The sequence below is a fragment of the Pseudopodoces humilis genome, chromosome 5 (assembly GCF_049639895.1).
Source record: "Pseudopodoces humilis isolate 2021_Gansu_Grassland_sample_001 chromosome 5, ASM4963989v1, whole genome shotgun sequence".
Classification (NCBI taxonomy): domain Eukaryota; kingdom Metazoa; phylum Chordata; class Aves; order Passeriformes; family Paridae; genus Pseudopodoces; species Pseudopodoces humilis.
Window position 1 is genome coordinate 69,584,147 of NC_142204.1, and position 18,590 is coordinate 69,602,736.

General features: G+C 48.8%; 1 protein-coding gene across 9 annotated transcripts in view; it reads right to left on the minus strand.

Moving 5' to 3' along the window:
* Positions 1-2,895: 2,895 nt before the first annotated feature.
* PFKFB3 (6-phosphofructo-2-kinase/fructose-2,6-biphosphatase 3) overlaps positions 2,896-18,590 on the minus strand; it is a 39,743-nt gene continuing 24,048 nt past the window's right edge. For 3 of the 9 annotated variants that reach the window (XM_088054815.1, XM_088054809.1, XM_088054810.1), the window contains 16 exons: positions 17,610-17,735; positions 17,211-17,307; positions 16,901-16,967; positions 16,693-16,767; positions 16,330-16,386; positions 14,530-14,654; positions 13,585-13,792; positions 13,186-13,332; positions 12,941-13,045; positions 11,839-11,968; positions 11,598-11,660; positions 11,376-11,440; positions 9,742-9,912; positions 8,645-8,667; positions 6,767-6,817; positions 2,896-5,802 (listed from right to left, as the gene is read on the minus strand). In XM_088054815.1, the coding sequence (XP_087910941.1) occupies positions 5,796-5,802; positions 6,767-6,817; positions 8,645-8,667; positions 9,742-9,912; positions 11,376-11,440; positions 11,598-11,660; positions 11,839-11,968; positions 12,941-13,045; positions 13,186-13,332; positions 13,585-13,792; positions 14,530-14,654; positions 16,330-16,386; positions 16,693-16,767; positions 16,901-16,967; positions 17,211-17,307; positions 17,610-17,735 (1,517 nt within the window). In that variant the 3' untranslated portion in view covers positions 2,896-5,795. Of the gene's footprint in view, positions 5,803-6,762; positions 6,818-8,640; positions 8,668-9,741; positions 9,913-11,375; positions 11,441-11,597; positions 11,661-11,838; positions 11,969-12,940; positions 13,046-13,185; positions 13,333-13,584; positions 13,793-14,529; positions 14,655-16,329; positions 16,387-16,692; positions 16,768-16,900; positions 16,968-17,210; positions 17,308-17,609; positions 17,736-18,590 lie in introns of those variants that run through there. The other 6 variants (XM_088054812.1, XM_005533894.3, XM_088054811.1 and 3 more) reach the window with 6 other exon arrangements.

Sequence of the window (18,590 nt, forward strand, 5' to 3'; positions counted from 1 at the left end):
CCAAGTAATGTTTGCTGGTGTCTGTCCAGGAGTGGATGCCATATCAGTCTGCACCTTCTACTAGAGGAAGAAGCAATTCATAAAGCTTGGGGAATCCCAAATACTGTCCCTTCAGACCATGTTAGATATTAGATCAGCAAGAAAAAAGTCTCACTGCTCAGCAAGCTGGGTGACAGATACATCAGCTGGGTTTTATCTGGCTTGCCCTGAGGCTCACCGGACTCAGTAACATTGTCCCAGTGCCAATTAGATTTTCTTTAGGGTTGTAGGAGATAACATCCACAGAAGACCTCTCAAGGCATTCAGGCCACCATCAGCTGAGCTGGAGCTGCTGGGTCCACCCATGCCCACCCCAGAGCAGACACAGCTCCTGGGGATGGGCCACAGAGCAGGGCACGTCCGGGTGGAACATGAGAGGTGAAGCTGACTTTGATGTAGGCACTGCAAATTAATTTTCTAGAACAGGATCATGGGATAGTTGGGGTTGGAAGGGACATTTAAAGGTTATCTTATCCAAACCCCTGCAATGAGCAGGAACATCTTCAGCTAGATCAGGTGTTTTGGGGTTATGTCAATGTTTTTGGTGTTGACTCTTACCACTACTCTTCCATCCACATGTTCTAGGGTCTTCCAGCATTGCCTACAAATAAATCCAATTTTGATACACTTTCTCTACCCACCACACCACTCAGCCTCAAAGAGGACACAGTTAGACACAGGAACAAGGGAAGTGTGAGGGACAAATATTCACATCCACACAGCTTTCCATTAACCATGAATGCTCCCCTGGGGATGGGGAAGGGGCCCTGACACTTGGCAGAGTTTAGGCATGGAGCAGCAAGACGGTGATTTACACAGAGCTACAAAATAAATTTCCCATCTCTCAGCATAAATAACTACCTTCCCAGGAAGTCTTGGTTGCAGCAAAGCTGCACAAGTGCATCTAGACACCTGGAAGTATTGCAAATAATTCCTACTAGAGGCCCTTGCAAAGCAATTCCCAAAAATAGCCTTTTCTTTTTATATTTTTTCTCAGAAATGGATAAAAAAGAAGAAAAATCCCCTCCAATCCCATGACATGAGGGCAGCCACTCCCCAGCCAGAGGCAGGTGAGCCGGGGCTGGCTGTGCTTCACCCAGTGTGTTGCATTGTAAAGGTTTGCCCGTGGTTGAGTTAATCCCAGACACATTCCTGAGCCATCAATCAGAGCTGAGTCAGCCAGCGTGATTGGTCTGCCCTTTTTATTTTTTTTAGCCATCACAAGTTCTCTTGCCTTGTTTGCCAGCAGTGAGCTGGGAGTTTATTCTTTTATTTTTTTTTTTTTAATAAAAATGGGACTTGACTGGGAGCAGGGAAATGTTCCAGCTGTCGAGTATAACCTTTAAAGCTCTACTGCCTCAAGGAGTTTTCTCCTCTCTGGGATGCTGCTACAAAATGCACCACATGGAAGAAAAATAAAGGATGCTGCCTGGGATGGCACTGATTCCACTCCCTTACTTGGGGGTGGCGTGACACAAGCCCCATCTTGCACATGGAAAGAGGAGAACAGATTTTTGGAGGCAGGGGGGGGCGGAATTTTCTTGCAGAGCAGCCTTGGAAATGCTGCCCAAAGCCATTTTCAGGGAGGCAAAACCTTCCCCCGTGCTCTTCCCACAAGGACAAGGTTTTATCACGGCTTCCAAACAGCCCCTGCCTGCCGTGGGGAGGGCAGGGGAGCTGCGCTGATGTTGTGGCTTCGTGTGACCTCAGCCCACCCCGGCTGGAGGTGTTATCAGAGCCCCTGCAGGACTCCGTGTGAGGTGGGTGCAAGGCTGCACTCTTTGCCCTAAAACAAGTGTTTTGTCTCTGCCTGGCTCAAGGAGATAGCCAGGTTGCTAGAGATAAAAAGAACAGCTAAAAAAAAAATAAATTCAAATCTTATGGCTGCTGCTGGATTTCCCAGAGAGCACAGGTCCTCCCTACCCTCAGGATGTGCACAGGGATGAGTATGGCCACAATCTCACACCTCAGCAGGTCCACCTAGAAAATATTATTATTGCAGATGCCTCAATCACTTAAAATGAGAGAACACCCTCCTTGGTGAAAGGGCTTGGAGCACAGAGCAGTTGGGAGAAGGGGGATGATCAGCAGCCAGCAGGAGCCAAACCACAGAGCTGAGCTGGGATGCACAGCACTCTGCACCTTTTAGCCCCTTTTGCTCCTTACAAGCTTTTAAAGATACAAATCCTATAGTGGGACAAGCATCTCAACACAGAAAAAGCATTCACTCAAGGTGGGCTCCCGAAAACCATGTCAAATTACACCTTTCCCTCCTTCTCCCACTTCTTCTCTGGAACAATGAATTAATATTAATTAATAAAAAGTCTACACACAACTCTACAGGGAGGTTTTCTTGCAGGTGACAGCTCCTATTTTCCTGCCTTCAGGGCAAAGACAGCCCTGATCTCAGGGGACAGCTCTTGTCCAACCCTTCATTCAGCAGCCAGGTATTTGATTTCAAGAACTAAGACTAGGTTTGAATAAAATGCCTAGTCCTGCCTAAATTGCAGCCTAGGTTTAGATCTAGGCAGGACAAGTCCCAATACATCACTTTTCTAATCAAGAGTGATGTAGCATGCAGAGCTTGGGGGGGCTTTTGCTTGTGCTAAGCAGGTGTTAACACTTGTAGAATTCATAGACTGGTTTGAAAAACACCTTCCACCAGACCAAGTTGCTCCAAGCCCCCTTCAACTTAGCCTGGACCACTTCCAGGCATGGAGCATCCACAATCTCTCTCCTATGAGAATTTTTGTTTATGAGGCAAAGGAAAATGTGTGAGGCAGCACAGGGTGGCACATGGTGACCCCTAGGGTGTGAGAGCATGATTTCTAACACAAGGAGAAACCAGGTCACATCTGTATTTCAACAAGATATTTTATTGGTCCAGCAACTGCAAAATATACAAATTTCTGAAAGGCATACCCTGTCTTTAAGCTGGCACAGGTTTTTAATCAGGCAATTATTCCAGATGTCTATACAGAACAGTTAACATACCACAAATCAAAACAAAAAAGTAATTCCAAGTAACTACACCCTTCTCTCCAAGCTTTGCAGTATACATTAAATAAATAAAGAGCACTTTGCTATAAAAAAAAATTAAAAAAATAAATTCAAGTATTCACAAAGGAAAAAAAAAAGAGGGGGAAAAAAAAATGGGGGAAGAAATCATTGGTGTGGTTTGACATGTCCTCTCTCCCAGTCTGCCTTGTTTGAGGCATCAACTGCCCAGTCCTTGGCTCTATTAACCAAAAAGAAGGACAGCAAGTTTTTTGGGGCAGCTGTGATGGTACAGGGTTGACACCATCCCACCAACCCCTCCAGCACAAGAGGAACTCAAGAGAGCAGCTTTCCCAATGATGGAAAACACACCTTAACCAAATTTCAGGTTTTTGTAGACCTACTGAGACATCTATTATTACTAAAGGATGAAAGTTTAGGGCCATTTTGTTGGTTTTTTTTCTGTTTTATATCTATATATTTATATATATACCCACACACAAATGCACACCAAAACATCTGCAGAATTACACGTGTACAGGATTGATCTGGGGACAGCCAGACGTCATGTTTGTATTTGCTGGCTTATCTTTTTGCAGCAGGAGGAGAAGAGAGATAAAACTCCCCATGAAGGAGGAAGTTGAAAAGAGCCAAGTGAGTGGCCTCCCCAAAACATTCATTTATCTGAAAGGCAGAGAAACCAAAAGCGCAGATGCCACCCCGGGCACAAAGGGAGAAGTTCATTTTTAATGAGGCTATTAAAACAGAAATAAAGCAGGGGAAGTGTTCTTTTGTTTTATCTATACAGGAATATGATACACATATGCACAAGCTCACACAGGCAGGGCACTGCCAGGACTTCCAGCCCCGTGGGACATGGGCTGAACACGGTCCTGGCCCCCTCCCGCCATCGGTGCCGCTCCGAGCACGAGGCTGAAGCGTGAGGCACTGTGGTTCGCCTTTTCCCAAAGGAAAAACAGACCAAACCCACCCCCAAAACATACACACAACTCACAAAAAAAAACAATTTCTCCACCAAACCTCTCCACCCCCATGGCTGGGGACGGTGTTCCCCACAGAGGGCACTGGGGAAAGCCATGGGAAGGGTGAATCCAAAGGGTTGCTCACCTCCAGCTCCCCAGCCTAGTGCTGCAGGAGCAGGGGCTGCCTTCACCTCCTGCCTCCAGCAAAAAAAAACAAACATGATGGGCATGGAGACAGTGCTGCACATAGGTGGGGGAAAAGACCCAAAACCAAACCCAGAACCCTAAAAAAAATTAAAAATAATAATAAAAAAATAATCCAAAATCCACAGACTCTTGCAGAAAGCAATAGTGGTTAAATGCCACTTAAAACTGCTATCTCCCAGCCCAGGTCAGGCTGTCAACAAGGGATCTTATGGATCAAACCACTGGGAGTTGGCTGATGGAGTCAGTCAGGACCTCACCCTGTTCCCCCCACCTCAAACACTGTAACAACTATTATTTTGTAGTCCCAGCTTTCCAGCATGCAAAATACAATTAAAAACAAACAGAAAATGTTGCCTGTATTCAGGCGTCCCCTGTTAAGGGGCAGAACTCAGAAAAAAATAAAGTAGTTATGCTTCTGCCACAAATAAAGTGCGAAAACCAAGCAGTTTCTAAGTATACACATATACACACACACACGTGTGCATGTATATATAAAATTAAAAAAAAATACAGACAAAGCTGTCCCTTCTGGTGGCTTTTTTGTAGTCACACAGGGACTTCTGCAACCCAGCCAGGCATCTGGCCACCTCCATAAGACCTGTGTGTCTACAAACTGCATCTAAGCCTAGGGATTCAAACCCTTCCCAATACCTCCACTTCCATCTAAAAAAGAAGAAAGGGGAGATGAAGTACCAGCACAGGACCCCAAACAGTGCTCAGCCTCCCCAAAATTCAGCCCCTGCCTGAACTCAGACCATCCCTGGCTGCTCCCCAACATGAAAGCATCACCCGAGCCCCTGCTGGCATGGTTCCTCATGCACTGCAGGCAGCTTTCAACCAGTTTTAGCAGCAGATCTACATTCTCTGCAAACCCCTTTAAAGTACGTTGATTTAAAAAAAAAGTGAAAGAATGGGTTATTTTTTTTTTATTAAACCCAGCAGTTCTTGCAGTGAAGGAGTTCACACAGCTGCTTTCCTGGTGCTCACAGATCTCCATGACCCAGGCTGGCATGTGTGACCAGTTGTAGTGTGGGTGAGGGACTGCAGCACAGCATGTTAGGGGCTTATTCAAAAGTAATTAACATTAATAATAATAATAAAAAAAATGCAAAACCCCTTTACCCACCCCCCCTTCCCCCTATTTCTCTGCTAACCCCACACCATCCACATATATACACACCCCACCCAGAGATGGATGGGTACCAATCATCTATACAGAAGATCCAAACCACTGGAAAGGGAGGAAAATTAAACTCCTGTGCACTACAGAAGCACTTTACAGCTCGCTACAGGATGCTGGAGAGGAGAGCAAACGCTGCAGCCTGAAGAGCTGGTGGTGACCCCGTGAGGGAGCTGGGCTCCTCCGCCGCTCTCCTGCATCCCTCCCCCCTCAGCAGCGCGGGATTTTGCAGATGAACGGGCAGCGTGAGCGGAGCCTCACCGCGGCCGGAGGGGACCGGTTTGTAAGCAAGCTTCGGGAATGGCGATGGGATGAGAAGCTGGCGGCACCGGCAGCGCCAGCGGCCTCGTGAAGGTGCCCACGGAGTCACGACAGCTTCTGGGAGTTGCTCATGTTCTGGAACGAGAGGGGAAGGAGAGGCGTTGGGGGCTGTGCTGGGGTCAGGCTCCAGCCCAGCAGCGCCTTCTAAGAACACATGAACGAGGGGACAAGGGGGAACAAAGCCACGCACGGGTCACTACGAAGCACCCACCATAGAGGAGAGGACACTGCCCACCCGAGGAGAGAGGCAGCTGGCTGACTCACTGCCCACCCCCTCCTCAAGCATTGCCTGGCTTTAATTACAGAGTTAGAATTGAGATATCCCTTAAAACTGAGCTAAACCCAAGGCAACCCTCCCACCCCACCCTGTCTGTCCTTCTGAAGCTGCTCTTTGGTCCACACAAGGCAAGGTGACAGGGGACCACAGTGCTCATTCAAGCAGCCAAATTCAACATCTCTCTCTTGCTCCCTTCAAGGGTGGGCAGTGTCCCCCCACATCTGCCAAGGATGAGGCCATTGTTTGTCCATCCTTAGCAATGCCAAGAACAGGCAGCTCCCAATGGCCATGCCAAGGACCACCAGTGGCAGAGCAGCAGCACAACTCCCCTGGTGACACCCCATGAGTTTTCATGGGCCCAAGAGACACTCCAGACACAGCCCTGGTACAGAGTGACAACAACAGGTACCCACCAGCACATGGTGAGGACTACAAAACCAGAGACGATCAGCTAAACAGAAGCAGGACCAGCCCCGAGGAGAACATCTTCTCCAGGAGAAGCCCAGGGAACGACAAGGACATTTCCCAACTCACAGAACTACATGAAACAAGGTAGGGAAAAAAAAGGACTAGGAAACAGCTAGGAAGGGTTCTTTTTTTTTTTGAGGTTTTTTTTTTAATGCTTTTACTACCTAAGCTGCCTCTTACAAGCACCAGGAATCCTGACCAGGCTAAGAGGCAGAGTGGGCTGAGCTGTTCTCTCTGTTATCTAAGGAGACAGGAGGAAGGTTAGGAAAAGCCGCATGCACCACAGCCATTTACCTTGGAAATATTAGCAAAGAGAAAACTTTGAGAAAGTGACAAACGGGTCTTCTTTTTAAGCATGAAAAGTGAAGGGGAGAAGAAGGGAGGGGATCAGGTGACTGTTCAAAGGTGCACTTTGGATCACAACCAAGCAAAAAGAAAAGAAATCATCACGCCAGCTAGTCCCACAACCCCCAGCCAGCTCAATCCCACAGCCAGGAGGACTCAGAGGTACTCAGCCACATCCCCAGCCTCTCCTGGTCCTCCTGGATGGGGATCAAGACCCCCAGTGTGAGGGCTGATGCAGTGAAGCCCCCACTACCAACCCAGGTCCAGGATGCAGGTTGTGAAGGAGGTACCTTCCACCTCCCCATACAGGTGGTGACAGTGAAGGACTAAACCAGTGCACAAGACAGCAGCCTCCCAGAGCTAACAGCAGTGTGAATGTCACCAGGCCTTGGGTTTGGCAGGTCCTTGTAGGTCCCACAAAAGCAGCCTTTAAGTCCCACGCTAGGAGGTGGAGACAGGCTCCCAGCAGGTGGAGATTTTCAACTTGCTGCTGCCAGCCTATACCTGGTGTGGGTAACCATCACTGCCTGCTCCAGCAAAATCTGACACATCCATCTCCCAAACTCATCAGCAGAGTGTGTTTTCAGTGTCCCAGCCAGCACCAAGGCATGCACCGCCCTTTGTTACAATACAGATGTGAAAACGGTGGAGGGAAGGATGGACAAAAATGAAAATACTTTCAAGTGCAACCCAAGAGGATCAGGTTCCATCAGGGGCTTCAGTGGCCATGAGCAGCAGGAGAAGGGTCACAGGCATGCAGGCCATGCTGAGGGACTCAACCTCTACACTCGTGCAGGAGCACGGTGATCTCACCCAACCCATCCACCAGCAAAGCCAAGTGCAGCAGTCCTAACTTCCTTTTTCTCAAAAATGTTTACTCTAAAAGGGGAAGAAATATGAGCTTCAACAGCTGCTGCAGGGAAGCAGGGCTGAGCTCTGGTCTGGTCATGTTAGAGCAGATCCCTCTATCTTCAGCCCACAAAACAACCCAAGCCAGGGATGCTCACAGGCTGATTTGAACTGACCCTCAGAGGGCAAAAAGGCCCCCTGGACACCAGCCAGCATCAACTTAGCCGCAAAGTCTTCCAAGCCTTTGAGAAGACACCTGAACACATAACTGCTGCTCTCAACTCAATGTAGCATTAATTAAGTCCAAAGGCTTCAAATTTATCCAGGAGCTATCCTGTTCCTCGGGGATACAACAGCACTAAGCCAAACTGCCAGAGCCTTGATTATTCATAATTAGTGCATTGAATGCTCAACGTGTTCTGCTTTCGTAACAGAGGTAGAGAAGGACAATTTCCATTCACTCTGCCTACAACATCTAGACTGGGTGTTTCCAAAACCCAGGTTTGCAGAACTGCAGTTGGCTGGTCCCATCCAGCTCCAGGAAACACATTCCTGAGAAGGTCAGAAGCTTCTCAGATACCTCTCTGGTGCCAACACTCACAGGCAGAAGTCAGAGCCCTCAGGAAGGACAGAGCACCCAGGTCTCTCACAGTACAACATGCTATCACAGAGGACACAACTCCAGGAGAACCCAACAGCATCACCCATAGGCATCATCATCAGAGTGAAAGTGATAATTTGCTTAATTTCACAACACAATTGGGACCATTTCATCAAGCTAGGATACAAACCAGCACCCACAGTCTCCTCTTTACTTTTCCTAAAACAAATCCCACTCCCTCCATAAACAGCAAAATACTAACTCCCAAGAAATCCACACCCCGTCTGGATTTTGCAACAACAAAACAACCCAGCAGGATGGCAACAGACATGGAAAAAGAGGTTGGAAGGGGGAATAAGACGCAAGAAGGTACTTACAGGCATGCCTTCCCTAGTAAAGGCTGCAGAGAGACAGAGAGAACAGAGAGAGGTGTCAGTAACCCTGCACCACACCAGGCAGAGGACAGTGGGCAGCAGCGAGGGGCACTGGGCAGCCAGAGTTGGCAAAAGGTTTCCTTGTGAGGATCAACCAGCCCAAGCAGAGCCCTGGGAGCTGAGACAGACCCAGCTGCCCTGGGAGGCTCATGCAAAGCAGCAACCAAGCAGAGCAATGGGGGAGCACAGAGCCATTCCTAACCTGGCCAGGATCTGGGTGAGGAGGGGAGAAAGGACATCACACCAACATAGACAACAGAGAGAGGGGCTGGGCATGACAGTGAGATCCAACAGGCAGCTGGTGGGAAGGGCAGCATGGCAAAGGCTCCTATAGATTATATAGGATTCCTTAGTGAGCTTAGGAGAGGGGTTTGTGCCTGGAGAAGTGAGCAGCAAGCAAGGCCTCTCTTCCTATGTCCCTTCTTGGGTGGGTGAAAGAGGAGAGGACACATGAGCACCATGGCAGCTACCCACAGGGTTTCACCCAGGCTCACCACACCCAGAGCCCTCTATTCAATTGTGATCCAATTTGTCTACACCTCCAGGATGAAGGAGACCCTTCCAGCCAAAGATGAGTCTTGGCAGCTCCTCCTTAAGGAGCAAATGAAAAAAATGCACAAGAGCATTTGATTTATTGCCATGCCCAGCCCTACACTGGAGCCAAGCGTGCCTAGAGGAAAGGCACGAGCTCTTTGTTCCTGCTCACTCCAGGGAGGAGACCCCTCAGGAGAGGTTGATTCTGGATAGTGAAGGCACTAAATTAATGCAGCCTAGAGCTTGGTGGAAGTTCATGATGCTCTCAAAAACCCAAGAGAGGATCAACAGTGACCCAAGGCGGGGAGGGACAGCAGTCGTGGGAGGAAGATGCATCTCAGACAGCAGCACAGGTTACGACAAGTGCAAGCAGTTCCTCAGCTTCAGGAGTGACAGGAGGACAACAAACAATAAAACAACAAGAACAACAACCAAAAAAATAAAAAGAAAAAAAAAGGGAAAAAAATAGAGGGGGGAAAAAAAAAAAAAGTAAGAGTTCAACTAACTTGTCCCGGCATCTGCGTGGGCACTTCCTGAGGAACACAGCCTGGCAGGGCAGAAGAAACAGCCACATGCTCCTCAAAGCTGTTGATGCGAGGTTTTTTGGTGGGCTCTGGGCTTGCTAGAGGGGTAACGCTATTACGTCTCATGAGCGGGTTAGGTCCCTTCTTTGCTTCCTAAATTAAAGTGAGACAAAGAAAATAAAAGTAAATATAAAAAAATAAAGCAAAATAAAGAAAAGGGAAGAAGGCGACAGTTATAAAGGAAAAAAAAAAAAGAAGCAAGTTGCTTTGGTTTTCTCTTTTTTTGATTTTTAAGTGGCCTCTGCTTTTCCCCATAGTCACTGTCAATAAGCAAAGAATGCACTGGAAGGCTCTGGACACAAAAAACCCTGATACAAAATGTTTAAGAGAGCAGAAGGGGAGAAAAAAAAAAATGGCTCTGCACTCAGACATGAGACAGACTTTCTCCTCATCTGAGTCTCAGCTGACAAAAGAGAGTAACCACATGTAGCTAAACACACCCAGCAGCAATCAAGCCATGGCTCTGCACGACAGAGGTGCCCATCGGTCTCCTCCTCAAAGCCAGTCCCTCCACCCAGAGAGAGGAGTGAAAGCAAGAAGAGGGAAGATGAGCCAGCCCAGGCTGACCAGGAAGATTTGGGAAATGGGAGCAGAGCAGCCAGCGAGGGTCGGCACCGCACCAAGCTCCAACTCAAGCGAGGAGGGATGGAGGCAAAGCTGAGCATGGGGCACCCAAGCACTTGGCACCTGTCTCACCCCATCCTACCCGAGGCCTTGCTGCCATCCCCAGAGAGGGCAAAGCAGGGCATCAATGGCTCCAAGCAGGGGGAAGGACTGGCTTCCCCCTACAGCTGCAGGGGAAGCAAAGGCAAGGAGATGTGGGCCAAAGGGGGACAGCCCAAACTGCTCAGCATCACTTTGGGCTCCACCAGCACTAAGCACAGGTTAGAAATGTCCCAGCATCTTGGGACATGGGTGCTGCCAGGGTCCCTGTGGCCCACTCTGGGTGGCTGCCCAGCCCTGACACCAAGTTGGCATCTTCCTGTTCTGGCCTCTGAGCTCCAGTGGAGCACTTGGCAGACAGACCCAACCTTACAGGAATTTTTCTCTACAGGGGGGGTCTCCTCCACAGAGCATCCCCAGACCAGCACTGCTACTTCCCACACTGTAGAATGACAGAGAGCCACGGGCATACCAGGAAAAAGACCCTCAGAGGCAGAGGTAGGGCAAGCATTGAGCCCAGGCTCTGCCAGCCAACTGGGAGACTTGGAGGAAGTCATCTTCTCCATTCTCAGCTCCATTCCCTGCTCAGGCGAGTGCATGACTGTGCAGGTGAAAGTCAGAGACCAGGGAGGAGTTTTCCCTGGGCAAACACACTGGGAAGCAGGAACATGCAACAACAGTCCTTTTCCCATGGAAAACCCTCAACTGGCCACAGCTTTGCAGAGCAATAACATATCTGATGCTCCCAGTCTTCCAGCAGCACTTCCAAGCACCCAGCTGAGCAATCTCCCCATGCCCACCCCAGGCATGATTTGGCAGTTCCCACTGCCAGCTGACCACAAGGGACAGGAGGGGGACACCCAAGAACAGCTCCAGGGAAAAGCAACACTCACCTCTGGCCGATCTCTGTGGGTGTTGACTGCTTCAATGTTCAGTGAGATGGATTCCACACGGCAGCCTGCAGAAGGAGCACAAGGAGACAGATCAGCAAGCCCAGCAGGCACAGGATGTTACCAAGTGCCCCACCATGGATCCCTGCTTTTCTCCCAGCCAGCCTGGATTCAGGATGAGGTACAAATCAACCCCCCTGGCATGTTTAGGCAGGTCTCACTCACCATAGGCTACAGGAGTCAGCTTCAACACTGTGTGCAGGGGACACTTCAGGTAGGGCATTTCATCTGCAGAGACAGCAAAGCAGGAGGATTATCTCACCTCCTCCCCAAAGGCAGGATCAGACACCCTCATCCCACACCAAAGAGATGCATGCTCCAGGATGTGAACACAATCTCCCCAGAGCTGTATCCAGCATCCCTCCTCCAGCAGGGCCAATCCTCTCCCCAGAGACAGGGAGCTCACCTGCACTCTTGTCCAGGAAGTACGCCAGGAGACAGCGCATGACAGCCTGGTGGCAGATGACAAGGACGTTTTCTTGCCTCTCCAGCTCCATGATGACTGGTTCCAGGCGCTGCACCAGGTCTTGGTAGGACTGGGACAGAAAGGAAGGGAGATGAGGCATGGAATCAATGCAACGAGCATCCCCAAAGAAACAACAGCTCCTGTCTTGGTACACCTCCTGATTTCATGCCTCTGAGTAAACCAACAAACTGCTAAAAACAAATTGATTCTCATCCTCAGGCTACTCCGAAACATCTTCTGTCAGAGAAGGAGCCATTCACATCTCAGTGAATCACAGCTCAGTCCTGGAGAATTAATTAAGGTAAACAACAGGGGCCTTGAAGATAGAGCCTCTCCATCATCTTGATATTTGGTTTTGTAGAGGATTTCAAAGTTCTGAGAAGTCTGGAGCAACCTGAGAAACCCCAGGGTTTTGAAGGGCCTCCAAAAGCCATGACAGGCAGCCAGAAGGAGCCCAGACACCCAGAGTTTGTGTCTGGTATTGCCACATATTCGTCTCTTAGATACAGGGTCATATGTCAACAACAGATTTTTCTGAACTGTCTATAGGCATGACTTTCAATTTGGGGATAATTAGCTCAATTCACAGCCTAAAGTATCACCCAGAACTGATGTCAATTCGCACCTCATTGTGTCACACCCGAAAAGCAGACTGCCAGGAACAGAGATATTCCCATCAACCCTTAGGGAATGATACTGAGAACAAGGTGAACATTTTTAGAAATGAAAGAAAATTGGGGCAGCACAAAACTGTGAGCAGGTATAATGATGGAGGTTGGACTAGAAACCTCCAGAGACCTTTCCCTACTAATTTTCTATAAAGTCAGTGGGACTGTTTGTTAAGTGACATTTCTTAGTGAGATCTTCATATGCCAAAATTTCACAAGAGCTCAAGTAGAGGTAAACATGTGCCCTGATCTCTTAACTCTAGTTTCCTGGAGCTCTCACTGCTTCTCTGCTCAAGAGTAGAGGACAGAATGAGGAAACAAAGGCCATATTTAAAGTAAAAGTCCTGTCTCTGAAGGTGTCCCTGCAGACCTACCTCCCCAGAAGGATAACGGTAGTAATATTTATCCTGATCACGCAGAGCAAATTCCTCTGGATGTTGCTCCCTGATTTCTTCATAGGTCATTTCTTCACACACACCCTGCCAGGGCAAGACAACCATGAGGTTACTGGACATGCTCAAGTCCAACAGCATCAGCACAGCCACCAGACAAAACCTCACTTTCTCTTGTTAAGCAACAACCAGCCTCATCCAGCTATTCTGGCTGCACAGACACTCACAGCATCGATTTCATTGAGTGCCTTCCACTGCTCATAGGGCAGCTGGAGAGCTTCTGCTGTTTGGATTGTCCTCTTTAGCTGGCTGGTCCAAATTTTGAGGTCCTTCAGGTTCTGCTCTTCCACAAATTTGTTCAGCGCCACTGCAAACTGTGGGACATAAGAAAAAAGAGGTTGATTCCTGGTCCATAGCTTTCCAATGGGCCTTCTCCCAGTAGGCCAGAAAGATCAGCCTTCTGCTCTGAGGGGAAGGGCAGTAACACATTCATTGGTGCCCAAGAGCTACAGATGGACCCTCAGCAGCCCAGCTGTCATCAAACAGCCACTTAACCCAAGGCACAGCATCTACTACAGCCAGATCACTCCTGGAAGCCACAGGGGAGTATTTTCCTTCTTCCTCACCTTCTTGCCCCTGTTGGAGAGGCCAGAGTCTCCTCCAATCCTCCCCTTGAGGTTGAACTCGCTCTCGCCGTGCCGACAGAGGTAAATGGTGCGGGGCTGGACGTGGATGTTCATCAGGTAATAAACAATCCTGCTCTGGATGTGATCCTGAACCCTGTTGACCAGGAACCGCCGGCCAACATCGATGACTTTGATGAGAGAAAGTTCCCTGGGGACAGACAGACGTCATTCTCAAAAGCAGCCCTGTGAGTTATCTCTGTCCGTGCAATCACCGGCTCAAAAGGATTTCCTGCAGGCTATTTTCAGCAGGGAGCCAACAGGTAATGGGGGTTCATGGAGGGCTGAATAGCAGCAGTGTAATCACCACCTCTCCTCTTGCAGCAGTAAAGAGGATTAAACAGGACTAACAGGGAACATGCTCCTCCCCAGGACAGGGATCAGCAGGACTGGGATAATCTGTGCAGGGCACACAGACGTGTTTGTGAGCAGTGGAGAGGCTGGGAGGTGCCTGCAGAGTCAGGCAGGACAGCAAAACTCTTCCAAGACACACAACAACCAGGTAGAAGCCACAGGGCTTGCTCAATCCTGTGGTTTGAGCCAAGCAGTCCCTTCCTTTAACTGGGACAATGAAAAAAGCACCTCAACCACTCAAACTCAAGTGCTTTCCCAAAGCCTTTGTATTTAGGCCAGCAGAACAAGGTTGAAAACAGCTCATCTGAGCCCAGAAGAGCCTGGGAAGGCATCAGTGCCCATTTCTCTGGCACAGGGCCTGGGGAAACCAGCATTTTCCTATAAAAGGCCTGAATTTGAGGTGAGGCCTGGCCATAAACCATTCTAGCACAGTCAAGTATTTGAAGACAAAGTGAAATACAGCTCCACCATTCACTGCTCCTCTCCTGGGAGAGGGCAGGTGCTCAAGGCAGCTCAGAAGCCAAGGTCTCTTACCTGTCATAGTCATCAGGGTCAAGGGGCTGGTAGCTGGCTTGGTAACAATTGATCCTCTTCATGAAATCCTCCATGGCATCGGTGGAATTACAGTCCCGGTAATCTGGGCTGGACAATTTGACTTCCTGCAACAGAAAAAAAAGCATGCCACAAGGAGAGGTTAGGAAGCTTTCCAAGCCAGACAATGCTAATCTGGAATTTCAAAGACCTGCCAAGATGCAGTGATTAGCTGAAACCAAGTGATGACTACTTTACAGTCATCACTCATCACAGGGCAGAAAAGAAGCAAACTAGACCCAGAACCAAGCATAATTTGATATCAACCGTTGCATGATTAGTAGAGACACTCATCAGCCCACTCCCATTCTCCCAAGAGTTGGGGTAGCACTTCAGCACCCAACAGCAGGAAAACAGCTTCCTAATGGCTAAACAAACCCCATCAGCTTCAAATTCAAGCTGAGAAAGGGAAGTGCATGAGCTTAGACAAGATGCTTATCCCAGCTCAGCAGCAGGACAACAGTAAGATGGCAACATTCAACCCCTTCCTGTGCATTATTTGCCGCAAGCTGTTAGGCTGAAAGACATTAGAAACAGAATATGTGAATATCCACAACCATCACGGACTAAGTCCTGCCTGAACTAATCTAACAGGCTGTTTTTCCTGAAGATTTGGGCTTGAACAGCAGCATTACACATTGGTAGCTTTACAAGCCATCCTGAAACCAACAGGATAACATAATGGATTGAGACATGTGGCAGCATCCCAGGCCTGGGGTGTATTTTCCACACTGATCTCAGCACTAAGAGCACCATTCATCTGCAGTTCCCCATGGAGCAAAATCCCACGCTCAGCTAGGAGCTCATTTTCTCGCCCTTCAAGCAATAGTTTCCAAATAAAGGGATTAAAATCCTCAAAAAAAAAAAATCCAGCTTGTGAAAAAAAATAAAAAGGAGCAAACTGTGCATTTTGTTGTAGAAAAGGCTGTGTGCAACCTCCCATGAAGCTGGTCATTGGGACAGCAGCTCCCAGCAGGAGAAAAAGTCACTCTTCAGCCCCAGCCCCTGGCTGGCAGCACCATTTTTCTCCAGTGAAGCCATGTTGGCTCTCACCAATCACCTTTTAATTTTTCATGTGTCTCAGCAGAGTTTCCAGGATGGTCTGCTCCATGATCTTCCCAAACACTGATGTGAGGCTGAGCCTGTAGTCCCTCAGTTCTGCCAGGGTTTTGGCTTTGTCTTTCCTAACCCAATCCCTGCTGCTCAGACAATCTCTGTATTCCTCCCAGGCTGCCTGTCCTTGCTTCCATCCTCTCTCTGTAGGCTTCCTTTTTGTGTTTGAGTTTGTCCAGGAGCTCCTTGTTCATCCTGGCATTTTTGATGGCTGCTCCTTTGCTGGGAATGCATCACAGCTGAATTTGGAGAAGATGATCCTTGAGCATTAACTAGTTTTCTTAGGCCCCTCTTCCCTCTTGGGCTTTTTATCCCACAGTACTCCAGGCCAAAATCTGCTCTCCTGACATCTCACTTCACAGCCTCTGCAGCCCAGGCTGCCCTGGAGCTTCACATTCCTCACTAACCCCTCCTTGTTGGTGATAAGGTGCAACATAGAGCAAAGAAGGAGAGAGAAGGAAGTCATCAACACATTCCAGGAACCTCCTAGACTGCTGTGCTGTCCCTCCAGCAGATACCAGGGGGGTTCAAGTCCACCATGAAGACCAGAGCTTGTGAAGGTGATGCCATTGCTACCTCTCTATGGAAGGAACGTAGAAGCAGGACAATTCCACCAAGTTCCACACTTACCATAACGTTGGTGGCAACTACGTTGGGATCATTGCAGACAGATTCAATGAAGAACACCTGTGAAGCAAAGCAAAGCTCAGCTGAAAGACACCAACAAGGTTTGTAACATCCAGCCAGCTCCTTGCTCAACCCAGCCTCCTCCCTGCTTGACCAGAGAGCTCTCCCTCTGCTCCACTCCCATCCTTTCCTTCCCCATGGCTCAGAACACGGAATGAAGGAAAGAGTTTAATATTTTTAATCAAACCCAGCACTGAAAACCCCCTCCCACAGGATCAGCATGAGAATAACACAAGTAAAAGAAGATACACCAGCTCTACACCACAGTAGACTTCACAATGCAGGCATCAGCCCCATAGCACCAACCTTGAATCCGTTCTCTTTGGCAAAGTTTAGGATCATCCCTCTCCTCTCCCTCGTGGTATTGGTGGCATCAAAAACCTTTAAAAGCAAAAGATCTCAATTAGCACCACAAGGGCGTGGCTTCCCAGTGAGCCCCTCCTCAGAAAAGGGTCTGCAAAGGAACTCTTGGGCAGCACAGCTGCCAAACCCCAGAGCACATCTGGGAGCTCACCGCAATCTGTCCAGCCTCCTCCGTCAGGTACAGCTTCACATCCCTCAGGGCAGCCATGGCACATTGCCTGCAAAAGAGGGGACAGACATGTGGCTCTGATGTCTTCTGGCTGTGGTCACCCTGAAGTTACCCATCCTGTACAGATTCAGTTTTGAGCTCTCAGAACCCTCCTTGGGCAGGCAGGGGAAATTCAAATCCAGGGCAAACTCAGAGCCCAACTTCTCTGTTCATCACCCCCAAACTGGGTAACTGTGCTCCCAACCACAGCTTCACCACCATGTGGGGTCAGGGACAGGGTGCCCACACTCACCTCCTGACTTTCATGGCTTCCTCGTTGTCAGGGCGGAAGAAGTCATAGGAGCTGTAATGCTTCACGGCCTCGCGGCGATACTCCCCAACATTGAAAACTGGGTGGAAAAACAAAACAAAACAAACCATCAAAATGACGGACATGACTCGGTTGTGCAGCTTCTGCAGTTAAAGCAAGCTCAGGCCAAGAAATTACATCCTCAGAGCAAAAGGCTCAGGGCATCCCTTGGACTTCAAAGTGAAGGAGAAGCTGAGCTGCAGCAGGATGTGAAAACAGATATTGGGCCTGTGGGATCTTGGAAACATCCCCCACTACCTCCCATCTCCCAAACCACTGATCTAGAGGAATTCCTGGGGACCAGACCCCCTGCTTTGCCCTGGAAGCCAGAGCAAGCCTTACCTTTTGTGGGGACACCAATCCAGTTGAGGTAGCGAGTCAGCTTCTTGGAGATGTAGGTCTTGCCACGGGCTGGGAGGCCAACCATGACAATCACAGTGGGGGAATTGGCAAGCTGAGGCCCACAGGCTGCAAGGAAAAAGAACAGGAGCTGTTAATTCTCCAGCTCTTCTTGCATCAACCCTACAAATCACTTGTTTTTATCCTGACTCTTTCCAAGTCCTTCAGCATCTCAAGGAAACCTGAAAGCCACAGCAAGAACATCCTGATAGGCGCAAAGTAGTCAAGGGCCCAGGAGCTGGCCTAGTCTCCCAGAAAAGCCGGAGCCTTGGTTTCCTTATCTGCAACCAAAAATTAAAAAAAATCAAGGGAAGCACACTTCACATCCCAATGGCTTGGCCAATTCCATGAAAAGATTAAGGATAGCCAAGGACTTTAAGACTCTGCAGCACTGTCTGTGCTGAAAAAACAGGCCTGGTCCAAGATCTTCACCCACAGAAAGCATCCCCCAAATTACTTGACTAGATTTTTAGATGAGACACAACCAGCTAACTGGAAGTACCAGCATTTAGAAGCAGATATCCAAGTGATTTATCACTTTTTTCCTCATAAACCCAAGATGGGTTGTTGGGATTTTTTTGATTTTTTTTTGATTTTTTTTTTTGTGGTGGAGAGGGCCCATATCAAACAGCTGGAAAGGAAATCCAGAGGCAGCATTTGCAGGACAGATGGGACCCTGCAGGGGATTTCTCACCCACCCTTCCATTCACCCTGTGAGCCCAGAGACCTCATAGGAAAGGAATGTAAGGAGTGAGTGGCTGGTGGCAGAGCCATAAAACCCAGCTTAATTATGGCCTGGGTGGAGAGCTCTGCCTGCCACAGCTGCCTGAAGATAGGACCAGAGGATGGAGACAGGGCTGGGGTAGTTTTTTGTCAGTGTGGCTCTGGAAAGGGCAAACCAAGGGGTACCCACAGAACATGCAA